A 12,720-nucleotide genomic window follows, 5' to 3' on the forward strand; every position below is an offset into this window, starting at 1 on the left:
ACAGGATTAGACCATGATTTGTCTGCTTGCTGATTTCAGTTAAAAGGCTTCTCATAGAGCCCTTGTGGAAAAAAAGTGAGGAAGAAAAAGCCAGGATAAGACGTAGATAGGTACAGTTTATCTAATAGCCAGAAAAGTATATAACGGGGATTTTAGTTGCCTGTTTTAAGAGCAGTTTGGCATAAAATGTGCTAGCTAAGGTAGCAGCAGTATAAAGGGTCTCATCCTGGCAACCTTGTGTGCAAATGCCTCCACCAAACCAGAAACCCACAGTGGGGTTTTTTTTTATATTGCTGTGAGAATTGCTTTACTCTTGGTCCCATGTCATTCGCATGTCACCGTGCCTTTCAAAAGCTTTGTTTCCTTAAGCTAAAGCTTTCTCGGAGGAGTCCAGGTAGAAGCACATTTTATTTCTGGACTCTGTAAAGCTTCCATTGTGATTTTCAGATGCCGAAACAATTTGCATGCATGCAAACTCAGAAAGCTGGCAATGCTGATGATCATCAGAAGCACACTGCTATGCCTTAGCTAACTGATGGTACTTGGGATCCAGATAGTGTGCCCCTCTTCAGTGGCTCTACTGGAGAAGTCTGCTTCTTGTCTTCAAAGGGAAATTGTTGCCTCTGTTCACATTTGTAAGAGGGATGCAGGGTCCTGCTTCAGTCTTTTATAAGACTCTGTGTCCAGAGCAACTTCTTAGCCTAGCAGTTACACTCAGGTTGAGGGTTACTGCTGATTTTCTGAAAGACAACAGGCATATTCTAGTTCTGTGCTCTTTCTGCTGTTTTATATGGTGATGATGCCTTTACTCTTAATGGCCTGTGCCATCTGATTCAGACCAACAATACTGACTGTGAGAGGACTTGTGAATGATATTTATCTGATTAATAAATGAGAATGGATACTCTTTTTGCTCCGTAATCTGCATAGTGTTTTGATCCAAGAACTAGATGGTGTGCAAGAGATAGGAATAAAGAGTATGTGGTCAAGAGTTAGAGCAAAGGGCAGAATAAAGCAAGGGCAGAGTTAGCAGCAGCAAGGTAGGACCAAACGAGAGTCCTTTTTATTCACAGCCCTTTTGGATGGCTGGATTTGTGTGTGCTCTCTGTTATTTTAGCCTTGTTAGAAAGTTGAGCCATGCAACAGAGTTTGTTTAAACACTTGCAAGCGATTCTCATTCTCATCCTTATATATGTGAGGCCTATCCTCACATATGTAAAAGCTAACAGTAACAAAGTATTTCTTCAGAAACACAAGAAATAACAATAGATGCATGAATAAAATGTTTGCAGAGAGTTTTCAACACGTGTTCCCAAAACCAGCAGATATGGGAGTTGCTTCCTTCTTTAGGGTCTGGGTTGTCTACGTGGATTGTCATGAACCCAAACTTCCAAGCAGATATTTAGGCAGGACTGTGGGGCTGTCTGTTGCTTCACCGATCTCCACAAAAGCTTTAAACTGCAAAATTCCATCAACTAGTGGAATGTGAAATGGTGTACTCTTCACAGACCTCACGTTTGGTTTGTCCACTCCCAAGATGTATTTGCATAAGTTTCTGTTTCTCTTATGAGCAACTTCAGTAAAGGAGGCTGACCATGTGACAGATACTGCTGTTCTACCTGAGTTACATCAAGGATGACTAAATGTTGTACCACATCTCAAGGTGCAGGTTTTGTCAGCATGGGTGCACACGTGTATTTCAAACAGCTCCAGGGTAAATGCAATAGGTGACCCAACAGCCTATTGCTACAGGGCTCCTAATGGCACCCTGCTTTTGATATCCCATCCTCTCCTTTCACAGACCATTTAGTTTGTTTTTGTGTTCCCTGAGGGCAATTTTAAATCTTCAGCTTCATTTGCTATATTGGACATTTGGAAGAGGGCTTTTGTTGTTGTTTTAAATAAAACTTGGCTGCCATGTGAGTACAGGGCCCATGTTCAAGGTAGAACATCTAATAGTCCTAATTATGTTCTGTTCATTAAACTGCATTAACAGAGCCAGCTGTTCCAGGAACTTTGTTTATATTACCTACTTGTCTAATTGTATCAGTAAGGGTGCTGGCATTGGTGTATGGATTTGCTACCACTCTGGTAAAACGGAATGCAATCCTCTTTTTCCTGTGAAAACATGCTACAGGCTTTAAACTGAGGTAAAAAAAAATCACATGGAGTTTCCTTAGAAAGAGCTACCACCCTTTTTCAAAGCTGAATTTGTTAAATAGGACTCACTCCTTAGAAAAGTAGGGAGGTTACTCAGCATTCGGTGACCATAGGAGCAGTTGCTGTCAGTTTAAGCGGAAGATATTCTGTGGTGGTACAAAGTACTCAGAAGGCACGAGGTTAAAAAGCAGACAAGCAAAGGCGGACATGCAAGAGCACAGACAGTCAGGCCCAACCCGTGACCCTGGTGCCGTCAGCGTCCCAGTAGTCTGGAGCCAAGCTAATGCTCATTATCTCTTTCTCTTACCCTAGAATAACCCCAGCAATAAATTGGTGAACACCAACAGCACCGTCACAGCGACACATATCAAGAAGTTCACTTTTGTGTGCATGGCATTATCCTTAACGGTAAGAAACCTTTGTTCAACTCTTTGGCTTTCAACTCAACCAGAAAATTATCTCCTCTACCTAATGCTAAAAGCACTAGCGGTTCAAGAAAGGTGAGTTGTCTTTTCTTACGGAGCTCTGTTGCATTTATCTGGAGGAGGAAGTGTGATCATAGTACTGGAGCACTAAGAAAATAAGCTATCATTAACTCAGGCTAGATATCTTAAGGGCTAGCATTATTTTATTTCATTCTCAGTACTTTTCATTTCAAGTCGGTCTCCACATGCAAGGAGATCTATCAGAGATCTTTTTTTTTTTTTTTTTTTTTTAATGAACAAAACCGCTGGTAACCAGCACGTCAGGGAAATGACAGACCACGTTTGTCTCACGTGCACCCTGTACCCAGGCGTCCGTCAGCTGCTGTGGATGGTGGGAAAGGCAGCACATGTGGGAACGGCCATAGCTATTCCCTGCCCCTCACACAGCACTGGCTTTCCATGCTGGGGTTACTTTCATGCTTGTTGGTTTCGTTTACTCTCAAAATGAGCTAAAAAGGGCAGTCTCAGAGGTGGTGCTGACACTGGCAAAAGGATCTAAAGCCTCGCCTGTGCTGGGAGGCATTGCAAGGGGCTGACATTCAGGGAGAAATTTTGCTGCAGCGTCTCAAAATGGCCAGCTTGCACAAACATACAGTGCGTCTTCCCCAAGAAAACTTGTTTCTGCACAAGTCTTCTTAGCAACAAACAGGCAGTTGTTGAAGAAAACTCATGCAGGTGGTGAGGGTCATAGCAAATAATGGAGCAGATGACCAGGGTAAATCCAACTCATGTTTCTACACAGGATGGATTTACATTAGTGCTTGGAGCTGGTCAACCCGCCCTGTTTCCACTTGAGGTGGACTTGCATTAGCAACCGTAGCTCTGTCCATGACAGTCGTTAGCATATTTGTGATCTGTCCATGGTGTCCTAAGGAGTCCTGGGCTGGCTCCTGTGATGGCACCACCAGGCGCCAGGACCACCAGGTCAGTCATGGCAGGGGCTGGCAGCCAGGGCCGGTCCCACCCCCAGCCAGGAGCTTTATCCCCAGTGTTGAGTACTTTCCATGGAGTGGCTGGCTGCTTTATAACTCTCTTCTCCCCATGTTCACAAATTTCCTGTTGAGTATCAGAGGGCTGACATAATTTCTCACTCCCCTTCATTTTAGTGTAGAGACTTTCTGATTTAGTTGCACGTGGCCTATACACTAGGAGAAACTAATTTACATCAGAGGAAATCTTGCAGTACACAAGCCTGAAGTATGTGTAACCATCCCCCGCCACTTGTCACATCCTGAGAAAGTGGGATGTGGTACTCTGTCTTACTTCACAATTGAAAATTAAGCGATTCCATCCATACAGAACTGAATTAGATTTCTTCAGCTCTTTATTTCATATACTTTTTCCCTAAACAGCTACAACTGGCCACCATCGAACACAGAATTGCATGAGCCAATGTGGCATGTCTTCTATTAATTTCCTAGACTTAAGCTTGAACAATTTTCATGTGGCTTAGAGACCAACAGCTCTGGTTCTAACTTGGATTTCCTACAGCATGTAATGGAGACACATACCCCTCCACTGAACTGGCCATTGTCTGGAGACTTTCCACAGCTCACACGTTACTTACCATCACACACACTGAGGTTTTCTCTTGTGTGCTGTGCCAGGCTGAGGTTATGTTCTGTACAGCTGGAACCTCCCTTGAAGTCTGTCAGTGTTGTTACAGACGCGTGAAGGGAACAGCTTTCCTCTTTATAAACTGTTCTGAGAATAGTTTCACTCTCAAAGCTTTCTCTGAACTGATCATTTTCTTAACCCTTTTAGGCATTTGTCAGCTTACTGGAGTTCTGATCATGAACTTCTCACATTACTATCACCATCTTCTGCAGAGTAATTTTTAATTACTTCAACAGCCTTTTTTTTTTTTTTTTTGCAACTTCACAGGATATTTTTTCCCCAAAATTCTCCATAGTACTTTCAAGGGCAGTTCTTTCATAAGCTCATCATGAGAGATTTATCCACACTGCAATTCCAGAAACACTTTTGAGGTCCATAGCTTTTCCTGTCCTGTTTCTATTTTTGCCTACTAGTGACAGATTCTTAGGATTGCTTGTCAACAGACAGAGCAGAAAAATAGACACGTGAGCTCTAAAATCTCAGTTTGGTTCAAGGGCCTGAGCCTGCAAATGGTTCAGCACACAAGCTCAGTAGGTGTCGGTACGAGTCAATTTATCACGTGCCACACATTCTAAGGAACTGGACTTCAAATTTGTCTCTCTCACAGCCAGCTCAGATGGCCACTGTAGCTGAGCTTTCGCAGTCATTGGTGATTGCTGTGTTTTTCTGGAGGGACTCTACTGCAATGAGTGGCATCACCATTGGTAACACCTTGTTCTTGGGGATCAGTGAGAAAGTGGGAAACAGGCACCCAGGCTGACGGAGAGATCAAAACAAGTCAAATACTTAGACACATCATGTGAATGCATTCTCCAGTGGATGATCTATAGGAGGATTCAGGAAGATGGAAAGATAAAGGAAGTCCATTAACCACTGGAAAAAATAACAGTGAAACTTTTAGTATGAGCAGCAACCATGCAGGAAAGTACCCTTCCAGTGTAAAATTCTGGAAAACCTCTCAATCATTGAAGACATGCTTTTTCATAGAGTTGGAAGAAAAATGTCCTACCTGCTTCCACAGACCAGTCATACCTGCACAAGAAGTACTATAAACCTACTAGTGCAGCAGAAGCCCTTGTTCACTCTTGTTGATAGTGGCAGTATTGGGTCAGAGTAGAAAAAAAGGCACAGTTCTGTTAAGAAACATAAGTTGAGGGGGGGTTAAATCTTCATGGGATCTGAAAGGCTGCACTTGAGCCTTCCCAGGCTGACTGGAGAGCATGCAAATAGGTTCTGCCAAGTGTAATCATAAGTACTGTCTTACGGCTCTGAAGCATCAGGCAGGTATCAAAGCTGCTTCTTCAGAAACTGGGAATTGGTTGTATTGTTTAGTGAAAAACATGTAGACAAGCTCTTTTATTTAAAGGCTGTAAATAGAAGCCATTGGACTCCCAATGCGTAAGTGAGCTGATGTGATTAGTCATATTGACACAGCTTTGGTTGTAAGGAAGCAGTGACTCCTTCCAACAGCCCTATTTTGTGACTATGTAACTGAATGTAAACTTTAAATAGCAGAAGGAAGGGTCTCAGCTGAAGAATTTTGCCCATACAATTAAGAGACTTGTTCTGATTTTAAAAAATAAGGCATGCTTGGTAAAATAATAAAAAAAAAATATCTCAGCTTAAAGAGTGTGCATAAAGCTGCTTGCAGTTATTTGCTAATTTACTGCCATTAGGCACTTCAGGAAAAAATGCTTCATTTTATATATAAGTAGAGATAATGCTTTGACTACAAGACTTCCTGCCATTGCCAGAGAAGGCTGCTGAAGAACTAAACTCCTTTGGTTCAATGCTAGACCTGTTCAGATGACCTTACAATTCAGCCCTGAGATCACTGCATACTTGTAAACTAAGTGAAGACACAGACTGATGAGAAGGAAAACTGCTGCATTTCTAGCACACATCCCTTTGGTTGTGGGATGTGTCAGCCTCAGTATAGTGAAGAAATCCCAAAATAATTTGTCTGGGTGCTATATTACTGCATTTCTCCATTGCAGCAAAGGTTTACTTTGTCAAGGAGGGCATTCCCTTGCTTGTAAGCCGTGCACAGAGAGGCGGGCTGTGCAAGGAGTGAGCTACTCAAGGGAACCCTGCCTTACCCAGCAGGAGTAACAACAAATAGGCTGCACTTCAGCATGTTTATTTTTAGAATAGTGGTAGTGTCTCTGAGCTCAGACATGTAGACAAGTATAGACAGTGCAGAATTCAGGGGGTTTCCAAGGCAGCCTGTAGGGCACAGCTACTGCCAAATTACCTTTCTCTTTCTTTCCTTTTTTTTTTTTTTCTTTCCCTTCATTCTGTCTCCGTTCTCTAGTTGAGCTCTTCCTTAAGTCTTCTGCGATGATACAGAAGTCGCAGTCAGTTAAGTTCCTTTCCCCTGGCTAATGTTAGCTTCTGGCAGCCATGTGATTAGCATTTGGTCATCTGCCTCTGAGCTACAAGGCTTTCCAGGCTGATTTCATGTTAGTTAGTGCCTGCTATCAGGAATTGATGAGCAGAGGGCTCCTTTGGGAGGGCACAGGCTCCGTCGCTGCACCTGCTGCTGCCCACTCCATGTGGCAGTCATAGCCATGCCCTCATGCACATGTCTGTGTGCATACCCTGTGCAAGTCAGTGAAGTTGAGTGCCCTGAGGTGAAAGCAGGCCATCGATTGTGCAAGCAGCTATAGGGAAAGTGGGACATTTAACTCTGAGGGGACTGCACGTGGTGGCATCTGTTCATATCTCAGTCAGCTGGGAAGGCAAGCGATGTCTTACAAGAGATGTGAGCACCCTCGTATAAGTGACTGCCACTGGGGTAAAAGCGTGGCTGGCTGAAGCAAGATCATTGCATGAGGAGCATACACGATGCCGATCACAGAAAGCAGCTTCTCAGAGACCACTGTGAAAGTTCCCTAGCTCATCATCACTAAGAGTGGTCTGTAATTACTTGTTTGTTTATACCAGGGAAGGAGCAATCCGTTCTTACAGCCGTAGTTAGTGAACTACGCTATTCAGTTCAGCTTCCCCTTCAAGCATCCTCAGGTGGGACAGACCACGGTGCTTTAGGGATACATTTCCAAACACCTGCTCCTGTTAGCAGCACGGTTCCCGTTAACTAAAGCGTCACCAAGACACGTGACCTGTGGTATCTTCGTATTCTTGAGTGCTTTTTGTATTACAACAGATTTTCCCTTACCAATAAGACAGGCTCAAGGTGGCAAGGCGGACATGCTGTGCGTACCATGTCACGTTCATCTGTCTGTCACCAAGTTAACGTACAGCAGGAGACTTGCACAGTACTCCTCCATTTTAACACATGTTCTATTAGAAACAGCTGAAAGCTCTTTCCGGCTTTTAAGTGTAATAGTACCAGTGCTATTATAAAAGGCACTTCAATGCGGTTTTGCTTTTTTTGTAAATGGACACATAGTTACGGACAAACAGGAAAAGTAGCAGTTTCCGTGAATAAACAGACTGATTAAGGGGAGGAGCTAACTGTGTAGAATGCTACCTTACATTTAATCAGTGGACACCACTTAAGAAAATTCAGCTGTTCAAGTTTGCCTTGTGATTTTTCATTCCTTTCTATTCCAAAAGGAGACTGAAAGATAAAGTGGAGGGAAAGGTTTCACATTTATGCTCAGATATGTGTATGGGTTATGCAAGGCTTACCAATTTTAGATTTACTTGTTACAAACCACAGACTGGTAGTAACTGTAAAACACTTTCATAAAAAACAATCGTTCCATGAAGTTTCAACTACAATGAATGCTCAGGCACTGAAGCTCAGCAAACTGATATGCATCAGTTGTGTTGTGATAACCAAATTCGAATGCCAGGTAACCTGCATTGGATTTAAATCTCAGTGAAAGTTTACATTTAATGTACTTAGGAGCAAACATCTGGTCAGTTTACTAGTTTACATGTTTGGGCCTGAGAGTTGAATATGTGTGTGTCAATATATGTCAAAATGTCATCTGCTTTATAGTCAGGTGATTGAGGAGTCTAATGATAGCTTTAAAATGTTTCTGATACTGACAATATTACTTTGTATATTCTAATTAGACCACTTTTTATATTCTGTAATAAAATATTACAGCTTTTTTAGATAGAATGTAATAATTAGATTCATGTCTGAACTTTTTCACAGGGGAAGAAACACATACTGATTTCTAAGGGCTCCTGCTGATGAGCGTTTGTAGTTTAAGGAGTTACTATTGGCAACTGTCTCATTTCTTTCATTTGCTGGAGGTTATCAGCCCCTTAGGAAGAGCAGCACATGGGCATCGTGTCAGCTTTCTGGTGCTCACATCTTATAGCACAGCAGCATAAGCTACCATCAGTTGGCAGTTACCTTATATATTAACATATAGTGTATGTAATTATAAATATATATCTGATAAGTGTATAATACGCAGAGTGTTATTATATGTAATTATAAGTGGGGGGGGTTATATTGTATTACAACGATCAGAAGTTTTAAGCTGCAGCATTTAACATGCTCGCCTGTGCATCTCTTATTTCCCCCAACCATGGGCAGAAAAGTGGGACAAAAAGACTGCTGGGGACCGCAGGCTCTTTAACTGATCTTGCGAGATTGAATAGAGGGACCCCGTCAAAGTTTTAAAACAGAAGAGAGGGCTCCAGAGTAATAGGGTTTTTTTTTTGCTGGGTCCCTGTGATGGGATAATTCAGTTTCAGCCTGAAGAGGGGAGGAGAAAAGTCTTTGTTCATTTTGATGACAGTTTACTGTAAGCCATCCCATCATTTGCCTGATCTTCAGTCATCATCTGCTTGATTATCTTCTATAATTAATCATCAAGCACCTAGGAGATAAGAAGAAAACCCTGATCAAGAGCAAGGAAGCCAGTGTAACAGGGAAAATTCCCTATATGAAAGAACTAAAGTATTTGTACAGCTACAGAATACAGAACTCAGTAGTTGCTGCTTTCTACTTAATTCTGTAAGAGCTAGAGCCAGTCACTGTGGAAGAGAAGCAGCTGTGTTTCATTCAGGCTGAGAAGCCTTGTCTGTTTAAAAGGCAAGTCCAGATGCCCAAGCTTTTGTGCTGTGCTTTGGATTTAGTTATGCCAAACTAGGGACTGCCAAGTGCATACCATCTGCCAACTCTCCTGTCCTGTTGATGTAGGCACTGGCAAATAAAATTGGAGCCTGCATGAGTGAAGACAGAATATTCATACCAGCTCAGTATATTATTGCAATAGCATTGCTTTATTGACGTATTCCCTGATGCTATGCAAACATTTTATACTCAACAGCTGTTTAATTTCCAAATTAAACATCAGCAAATCTTATTTCCTAGCCATCAGTCCGGCAGCTGATTTTTCCCATGAGGGGCACCAATGACTATCCAGTTTTCAGTAGACCCATTTGCTTTCAAATTTTCAATCTCTAGTCTAATAAATATGCCATTTTGTATCACTTTCTGCATTTACCAATAATTTCCTTTTCCACATGATGAAGTATCCCAAGTAAGGCTCTTACATACATAAGACACTGATTTATTTGATGTTTTCAGCTATGCTGTCCTGCTGAACAATGAGACATACAGCAACTATTAGTAAAGGACAGAAGTTAAAGAATTCTTTGCATCTCTGCAGCAAGACTGACTGCTGTCTTACTAGGTATCCTTAGCTTGCATTCAAGGTACTATGAGTTAGGCTTGCATGTTGAGAAACATCAAAGAAACATGTTCCTGCTTCACTGATGAAACCTTGTGAAAGCAGAAGAGGAGTGTCCATAGCGTGAAATAACTGCACAGCAGTTTGCTGCAGCGTGCAGCTCTCACTGGGTGTCAGCAGGCTGGTGCCTGGAGTCCCACACAGGGTGACATTTAGCCACCATGAATGCACTTAATGAGCTGCGATGCCTACAGAAGTATCATGCACTTCACTTTGTTTCCATCTTTGGAGACAGAACACTTCAAGGGTCTTACTTCAAGGCTGAGAGACAGTGCATCGCATTCAGAACCTGACAGGAGATCAGCTTTAATTTTTAGATGCCTTAAGCAGCTTCACTGTAGCCAGAGGGTGTGCAAAGAAGTATTTTAAAATAGAATTTGCCACAAGCAGTATATGTGAACATACTTCCACAAAAATGCAGTTATTTTTTTCCCCCTTTCCTAAAGAAAATAAGGTCAGTTACCACTACTACTGTGAAATGACCATGAGACTGTCAGGTACCAAGAAAATACAGGAATGCTAGAATTTATGCTATCACCTTCATGCATTTGAGCAAACACAGTGAGAAGGTTTCTGTGTACACATGTGATTAACTTTGGTAAAGATCAACCTAGAGTAAAGCAAAATTATTTGGAAATTCTGACCAATGCAAGAGACTATCAGGCCTTTTACTCCATTATTCCTCCTTTACTCTCACTTGAAAGTTCTTTAGCCAAGTATCTGCCTCCTCATCTCTATGGTTTTGGTTCAGACGCTGGGAAGGAGAACAAGAAAAAAATCGTTTCTGTTTCTTTGTGACTGATGCCACAGTTTTCCTCTGTGTATCGAGAGAGGTTTGCTACCAGAGAAAATCACCCAGTTATTACAACCTGTATAGCTTCGATAGCTGTACGCAGTCCAGGCTGCTAATGCTAGTTCTTCATTCACAAGCTGAAGAACGCATTTCCAACAAAGTGGTCATTTCTGAGGTCCTTAATTTAGGCATTCCTCTCTGTGCTTTACACGTAACCTGCAGGCAACGCTGAAACCATTCCACTTGCCCATCTCAGCTCTTACATAGATGACTGATAGCAGGCATTCAGAAGATGGCTCACCAGGGCCAAACTGGGAATTGGGAAAGGGGGAGGGATTAGAGGGTGGTGTGGTGAAATATGAGAGTATTTACTAATAAAGAGAGAGCCAAAGACGTGCAGTGATGTTTTCATTGTGCAGTGATGGTGCAGGAGAGCCCAGCAGCTAAAGAAGTAGTTACAAGTTAACAAAGAATCATTTTTTCATGAATTTGTGACTCATGGTTGAGGGAACAGCAACAGGGTCTGAAAAAGAGAAGCCATACTTTTATCTTCCTTGGCCCTTCAGATGCTTTACATCTTTTCTGCAAAAGGGGAATGCAGTATGACACACAGTTCTAAATCTCATTAATCTATCTTGAGGATTTGGCTACTGTAGCATTTCTACCTTACCAGAAGAAACAGCCACAACATAGAAAGCAGGATTCATAATGGTGATTTCTTTCATGTAAACAGTGAAATCTGTGAGTTTGTCAGTGTTCATGTGCTCAAACTATAACATTGCACAGACTAAGTTACTCTGTAGAAATAAAAAATTGGAATTCTAGATCAGAAAGGTAACATGACTTCTGATGGCAATAACGCTTTTCAGTTTTTGAGATGCTTGTGTTTTAACAAATGTGGCCAGGGACATGAGCCAGAGTTTTGCAGCATTGTAGTTCCAGCACATCAGTTACCAGTCACTGCACCAGAATTTATAAACTGAAGATTACTTAAGAGCCAACTTTAAGAAAGTTGGCTTGTGTTACTACATCAACTAGGAAAGCCTTTGTTTTTTTCCTAAAGCTGACCAAGGTTATATGATTTTTGTGTGGCTTTTTGCTTGTTTTTTAATGAAGTTAAATCTGACTAGTGAACTTTAGAGTTTGAATAATAATGGAATTTTTTCAGTGCATCACACAACATCAAATCATAGATTAATACTGCCTATCCTCATTCCTCTTCCACCAACTTTAAAGCAATCATACTTTATAGTACATTTTACAGTTCATCCAGATTAAAGCAGTAGTTCATTCTCCCCTGTCTGAGGTCATGCTTACAGCTCTCCTCAACAGATTGTTCTCGAGTATCTCCACTTCTGCTTGTGAGAATAATTCAGTCCCCCTGAGTAGTGCTGAAGAGTTTCAGAGTCACAGTAGCTACTGCAGTGTATCTCTCCATTCCTGGTATTCGCTGTTTGCTTTCAGGAATACCTTTTTATAACAAAGGAGACCTTAGGCATGGCTAGTAACTGGCTTTAAGAAACAGTTCAAACTGCATTTTCTTCAGAACCAAAGTACATGTCACAAGTCAAAAAGCAGCCAAAAGTTTAAACCATTGCGAAGGCCACTGAATTTGTGTTCAAGGTTCATCCATTTTTTCCTATCTTTTATTTGCTGTCTTTATTTTACATGTTTGCATTGCTTTATTATCAAAGGTTACAACTGGGCTTTAATATCCCAGAATACAACTGGGATAATAGGACTGAGAGGCAGTAAAATACACAGGAAGAAATGTCACATCAAGAAACCAGTCTGTCTCAGAGGACCTAACCCCAGCTGCTGACAGCGCCAGTATCTGAAATTTCCTGAGTGACTGAGTGCAGTGTTATTATCTCTTGTGAGTATACAAAGAAAAGAAATAAACAGAGGGACAGATCTCCCCCACACTCCCCAGCCTTATTTCATCAATGGTTTCATTACAGCCTCACTGTATTAAGGATTG

General features: G+C 41.7%; 1 protein-coding gene across 1 annotated transcript in view; it reads left to right on the forward strand.

Moving 5' to 3' along the window:
• ANKH (ANKH inorganic pyrophosphate transport regulator) overlaps positions 1–12,720 on the forward strand; it is a 111,127-nt gene that overhangs the window by 79,452 nt on the left and 18,955 nt on the right. The window contains exon 8 of the mRNA XM_056331285.1: positions 2,473–2,568. Coding sequence (XP_056187260.1) covers positions 2,473–2,568 — 96 coding nt within the window. The remainder of the gene's footprint in view (positions 1–2,472; positions 2,569–12,720) is intronic.

This window comes from Falco biarmicus, chromosome 3 (genome assembly GCF_023638135.1).
Source record: "Falco biarmicus isolate bFalBia1 chromosome 3, bFalBia1.pri, whole genome shotgun sequence".
NCBI classification, from domain to species: domain Eukaryota; kingdom Metazoa; phylum Chordata; class Aves; order Falconiformes; family Falconidae; genus Falco; species Falco biarmicus.